The sequence below is a fragment of the Acinonyx jubatus genome, chromosome E4 (genome assembly GCF_027475565.1).
Source record: "Acinonyx jubatus isolate Ajub_Pintada_27869175 chromosome E4, VMU_Ajub_asm_v1.0, whole genome shotgun sequence".
Classification (NCBI taxonomy): domain Eukaryota; kingdom Metazoa; phylum Chordata; class Mammalia; order Carnivora; family Felidae; genus Acinonyx; species Acinonyx jubatus.
In genome coordinates, this window is record NC_069395.1 from 29,201,377 (window position 1) to 29,207,879 (window position 6,503).

The window sequence follows — 6,503 nt, forward strand, 5'->3', positions numbered from 1 at the left end:
GCTCCTGAGGCAGAGAGATACCTCAGCACGGGCGGCCAGCTGGGACAGTGGGAGACCAGACCCAGGCTGATTTTAGCCCCAGCGCATCAGCGGTTTCACAGCCCTTTGACAACTGCCCTTAAAAAAAAGGTTATAGAAAATTTCAAGAATGAAGAGAGGGAGGAGAGAAAGAATCTGTAATTCCCTTACTTTGACACAATCACTGCTAACATTTATTGAATTCTCTAGACTTTCTTGTGTACCCTTTTCTCAAACATACATAAAATGCAATAACCTTCCTCTTCCTCTTCACAGTGCATCATATTATTTTATACTGCGATGTGGTTCTGATGAGCATTCCTTCGACAGGCAGTTCATTAGCGCCTACTGCATGCCCGGCAGTGTTCCAGGCACTGGGGATACAGCACTAAATAAAGCAGACAAACTCCTTTCGCTATGGAGCCCATATTCTGATGGGAGAGACAAACAATGAACCAAAAATTAAAATAGATGACATTTCTTACCTTAGCACCAAGAGGAAAGAAACATACCTATGATGCTTAAAACTTGTGCTAAAGAAAGAAAAGAGCGAAAGATAGTTTTTATCCAAAGGACTTTGTGGCACATAACATCTTGCTTCAACAAAACCAATGCTAACAATTATTTAGCTTGAAGTGTGGGGGTATTTAACACAAGTAATTTTGTCACCTTTTTTAAAATTTATTTTTTTTAATGTTTTTTATTTATTTTCGAGAAGGAGAGATAGAGCACGAGCAGGGGAGGGGCAGAGAGAGAGGGAGACACAGAATCTGAAGCAGGCTCCAGGCTCTGAGCTGTCAGCACAGAGCCCGACGTGGGGCTTGAACTCATGGAGCACGAGATCATGACCTGAACTCAAGTTGGATGCTTAAGTGACTAAGCCACCCAGGTGCCCCTAAATTTCTTTTTTTTTTTAATGTTTATTTATTTTTGAGAGGGGGGTGGACGGAGGGGCAGAGAGATGGGGACAGAGGATCTGAAGAGGGCTCTGCGCTGACAGCAGTGAGTCTGATGCGGGGCTCAAACCCCCGAGAACCATATGATGATGACGAAGCTGGACGTTCAACTGACTGAGCCACCCAGGTACCTGTTACCTTCTTTTCATTTACTGTCAACATTTTCCAATCTGACATTAAAGCAACATCTTAAAATTTGCATAACAACAGTCCCATATACTAACGAGGGCATTACACCACTGTTGAACATTCAGGTTGTTTCTTTCAGGCGTAAGTCTTTCAGAATGTCTTAGAACTCAGTGCATCAAACTTGTTTTATTCAGGAGTACTGGCTTAGAAGAGAGTGGCAGACAAGAAAGCACAGGGTAAAAGGAATGAACATTTTGGGGGGATGGGATATGAATATTTTTAAAGCTGGGGATATTGATTGACAAATTGCTTACTTCTTTTTTTAAGTAGGACTGCCCTTAATTTTTTTTTTTTTTTTGAGAGAGTGTGTCCGTGCACCTAAGTGTGGGAGGAGTGGAGAGAGAGGGAGAGAGAGAGAATCCCAAGCAGGTTCCATGCTTAGCGTGGAGCCCATCCGGGGGCTCGATCTCACGAACCCAGAGTTCGTGATCTGAGCCAAAATTAAGAATCAGAGTCTTAACTGACTGAGCCATCCAGGCCCCCCAACTGACAAATTACTTTCTAAAAGAATCTGCCACTTACACACCTCCCAGCAATCTGTGTGGGAGTACTTATTTAACCCGTTCTTTCCTGAACCTGTGCCTCATCTGCCTCAGTAGCAACTGGAAGCTTACTGGTCCCCTTTCATTCCTGACTGAGTATAAAAGAAAATTGCCAAGGGACACATGGCAGACTAATTCAGTGACCTACCCAAACGACGGGAGAGAACTTCCTCTCCCCATCAGCCATAGTTCTGCAGTGGGAGAGAAACACTGAGTTTCAATAATTCCTGCAGGAGGGGCTATGAAAACTCACTCAGGCATGGAGAAGCCTTCTTCCTGCCTGCCTTCAGGGAGCTCAACTGGTAAATCAGGAGAAGTAAATTGGCAGGAGTGGAGGTGGGGACTCACTCAGAACAGCCTCGTCGTTGGACATGCTGACCCAGATGAGAGCCGGCTTCCCCATCCTGCAGCCCCACCATATGACACAGAATAATTTCTTGCCCAGAGAAGAACGGTGAGGATGAGAAGAGCCATGATATACTTGAGTTCTTAAACCTTAGTGTGTCTGAAATTTGTCCCACTGGCACCAGCAACCCCACAGGCTGCAAGGCTTGTGACTCTCTGGGTATGTGGGAGGAATGTGGTTAACATTTCTTAACAGCCTCATCTGCTAGGGGCAGCTGACAGGTGGGGTCAAGGTGGAGTGTGACATTCAATGCACTCTAATCCAACAGTCCCAAATGCTGAACGCAAATGCAGGTATTAGGTAGGGGGTTAAGCAGCTTGAGAAGGAATGCCCAGGATACAGACCCAACCTCACATTGCCGTGCCGATCTGAGTGGACACTACCCCCAGAGCCTACAACTTTATGATTGGCCTGCTGGGGATCTGGCTGGGAGGTGGTTTTCAAGAATTACATTCCTTTCCCTGCCCCGACTAACATTTCTTTAAGCCAAATCCCCTTAAATCAAAAGTATACACACCGAATTTCCAAACCCTCCAGAAACCCCAAGGGGTAAGTTATAGTCAGAAAATGGATAGATAGGCCCAAAAAGGATAGGAAAAAATGCCCAATACATACTTAAAATATCACATTGACAGATACCCTTTTTCAAGTGACACCTGGCTGGCAGATGCTCTTAAATCTGTTTTTATTCTCCCCGTAACCTTCAAAATGTGAAACGTCCTTTAAAATAATAAGAGTAAATGGGCACCTGGGTGGCTCAGCCGGCTGAGCGTCTGACTTCGGCTCAGGTCATGATCTCACAGTTTGTGAGTTCGAGCCCCATGTCGGGCTCTGTGCTGACAGCTCGGAGCCTGGATCCTGCTTTGGATTCTGTGTCTCTGTCTCTCTCTGCCCCTCCCCCTCTTGTGCTGTCCCTCAAAAATAAATAAATGTAAACATTAAAAGAAATTGAAATAATAAGAGTTAATGATTTGCTGCCTTTCTGTAGGATTACTGCACCCACAGGTGGTACAGGTCTTTGACCTCACACCAAAGTCTGATCATCCTGAGGGCAGCCTCAGCTACTGGCTTGAATTTTGTCTGGCACAGTATTGGATTTGCCTCCCGATGCTCATTTCACTCCCATCGCTCAAGTAAAAAAAGACACGGTTGTCAGATTCAGGCTAGCAACAGTGTTTATTGAGAAAGGTGAACTGATGCAAGAGATTCTGGCGTCCCTGGCCAAGTGACAGAGACTCTGGTGAACGACTTCAGAATCTTCTGTCCAGAGGGAAGGGCCGAGATACTTTCCAGGGTGAGTCCTTCAGCTTCGTGGGAATGGAGAGAAGATACAAAACCAGGGCAGGCCAAGCACATGTAGGGAAATTGTCCGGAGGGATAAACTGGGCAGCTCACGCTGGGGCTGGTTCCCATGGCTTTGGTGAGCTTTGAAAATGAAAGTCTGAACTGACAGTGACTAATGATACAGCAAGGACAGCTACAAAGATGACTAAGTACGAAAGGGCTGTCGATTCCCATATTCTATAGAAATTTTGGAGAATGAGAGGGCCAGAGAGTCTGACTTCGAGAAGATATTTCTCAGAAGGTAGTAGCTATTTGTAGGGGTTCAGAGAAAGCATAGCCGGAGACAAGAGTCACTCTTGGGGGAGTCTGGGTTTGGTATTCTGGCCAGTGTTATTCCCGATGGGGCAGAGGAGGAAACCCACTTCTCCTTCTTCTACTTGGCGAACATGTATGTGGGTGTCCAGATTGCTGTCTGCACGGTCTCATAGGACCTTTATTGGACTGGAGAAAATTACCGCCCCCCCCCCCCCACGCCCACTGGGCTGAGAGAACAGCTGGTCTCAGCAGACTGGTTTGGGGGCGGGGGTGGGAGACAGTTCAAAAGGCGCTGAGGTTCTGAGAAAGCTAATGAAGGAGACCCTGGGAGTCCAGGCAGCGCCGGCTGGGGCGGCCCGCCGCCAGCAGAGAAGGCATGTCTGGGGAAGCCGGCACCACCCCCACCCCCTACGCACTCCCGCGGGTCTTGTCCCCCCGCGGGCTCCGGGGCCGCCACCTCCACCGGGCCAGGGCGGCTACGGCACTGCCGAGCCAGCGTTCGCCGGCCGGGCTCGCTCCCAGCTGCCGGCCGGACTCCGGAACACTGAGCTGTCGTCCCTGCAGAGCGAGGACACCGAGCTGCCCCTGCGCGCCGGGCGGTCGGCGCGCAAGCAGACTCCGCGCCAGGCTCGGGCGCGGAACGAACGGTCCAGCAGCAGGTAGATGAGCGGGTTGGCGCAGCTGTTGACGAAGGCCAGGCAGGTGGCGATGCTGAGGCCCCAGCGCAGCGCCAGCAGCAGGCCGCAGGGCAGCGGCACCGCCCCCAGGCGCGCCAGGTGGAAGACGGCCCGCAGGGCGCCGAAGGGCAGCCAGGAGCCCACGAACGCGCTCTCGACGGCGAAGATGATGCGCAGCGAGTTCCTCCGGCCCCGGCCCAGGTGCGGCGGCCGGCGCAGGCGGCAGGAGATGCGGCAGTAGCAGACCAGGGTGACGCCCAGGGGCAGCACGCAGGTGAGCAGCAGCACCAGCAGGCTCAGGCCCTGGAAGGCGTCGGAGGGCTCCTCCCCGCACTGGCTGCCCCCGCCGCCGGGGAGGGGCTGCAGCCCCCGGTAGGCCAGGGAGGGCAGGCCGGCCAGGAGTGCCACGGCCCACACGCCGCAGCAGACGGCCAGCGCGCAGCGCGGGGTGCGCAGGGGCCGCGCGTCGAGCAGCTTCACCACCGCCAGGTAGCGGTCCACGCTCAGGCCCGCCAGCAGCAGCGCGCCTGCGCAGCGCGTGCCGGCCAGCGTGAAGCCGCTGAGCTTGCAGAGGCCCTCGCCGAAGGGCCAGCGGCCGCCGCTCGCCGCCGCCGCCGCCCACAGCGGCAGCGTGAGCACGAAGCCCAGGTCGGCGGCGGCCAGGTGCAGCACGAAGGTGTCCACGAGGCGCCGCGGGCCAGGCCGCGCGGCCAGCAGCCACACCACGAAGGCGTTGCCCAGCAGGCCCACCACGAAGGCCGCCAGGTAGAGCGCGGGGATGTAGGCGTAGCCGTAGGGCAGGTCCGGGGCCAGGCACGGCTCCAGCTCCTCCAGGGCGCCGGACCCCGAGTAGTCCCACGACGCCGTCCCGGGGCTGGGGCTCCTGGGCTCGGTGGGGTGCATGGCGGGGGCCGTCGGGCCTGTGCCGGACGCAGCCTGGGTGCGGGCTCTCCCAGGGAGAGGTGGGGGGTTGCTCTTCACGGCCGGTGCCCAGCACCTCCCTTCCTGCCACCCTCGACCCAGGCAAATGCGTGGGCAGGAAGGTGGGGGAGGAGGGGGTGGAGTGGGAGGGGCAGGCTCCTGGGGGTAGAGGCCGACGATTTGGGGCTGGCCCCAGGGGAAAGACTGGGACCTGGCGGAGGGGGCTTCACAGCTGGATCCTCCGAGGACAAGGCCTCGGGGCTGGGAGACCTGCTCTGCCCCCCAGGGGGAGTCTGATGTCAGGTTGCAACAGGTGGCGGGTGCCCGAGAGCCTTCCTCCCTTCTCGTCCCCCACTTCGCTCCTTCCCATGCTCCGGGCTGCTGCTTTCTCTAGTTTTATTAGGGGCGAGGGCCTAGAACCCCAGCTGAGGATTTTGTAAGGCTGGTGCCTCGGCCTGCTGCGGGTCCCCCGTCCTCTAGGAAAGAGGGGTTCTGCTCTCTGGTGTGCAACGGGGTTGGGGTGAACTGGGGAGCCTGTGGCTTCGAGGCCTGCCTCCTAAGCAGGCATCGGCCATCAGAGCTCTTCAGCTGTTGTAGGTGCAATGTCTTAATTCAAACAGTGGCTTTTCTGACCAAATCAAGTCTTCATGGAGCCACGTGGGAAGGTTTTCAGCTAGAGAGGGAGAGCTACCCAGCTAGAAAGGATCAGAGCCTGGGATTTTAATCCCAGCTCTTCTCTATCTGCCCTCATCTGGCCAAACGTCCCTATTAAGCCAAACACAGAAGTAAGTAAGCTCAGTACAAAAGATGACTCAAGATGGTACCCAATTTCGCAGCACATTAGTTGTCTTTAATTAGGAGTCAGGAGTTTAGAGGAGGATGAAATCCCTTACCTACTGAGGGAGTCAGGAGAAGATTCATGAAAGGGTAGGAATGATGCCTGACTTTGAAAGGAATGGTGGCCCCAGGAGAGGATGGGTGAGAGAAAGCTCACCCTTACTCCAGAAGGTGCCCTTTCTTCTCCCCATTTTGTTTTGTTGATGATTTCCTTGGTTGTGCAGAAGCCTTCTATTATGGTGTGCCCTTTCTACATCAGGGATTTGGGGCAACTCCAGTTAGGTCGGGATCCTTTTTTATCTTTTCAAAAAGTTTTTATAATTTTAAAAATTATTTTTAATTGGATTATTTGTGTTTT

General features: G+C 53.5%; 1 protein-coding gene across 1 annotated transcript; it reads right to left on the reverse strand.

The window, feature by feature from the left end:
• Positions 1-3,888: 3,888 nt before the first annotated feature.
• On the reverse strand, positions 3,889-5,512 carry GPR25 (G protein-coupled receptor 25). The gene has a single exon (XM_027075101.2). It carries the CDS (start codon positions 5,288-5,290, stop codon positions 4,187-4,189), a length of 1,104 nt encoding a protein of 367 aa, XP_026930902.1. The 5' UTR covers positions 5,291-5,512; the 3' UTR covers positions 3,889-4,186.
• Between the last annotated feature and the right edge of the window lie 991 nt (positions 5,513-6,503).

Coding starts and splice junctions, on each gene's coding strand:
- GPR25 (XM_027075101.2), bottom strand. CDS start 5,290: ATGCACCCCACCGAGCCCAGGAGCCCCAGCCCCGGGACGGCGTCGTGG.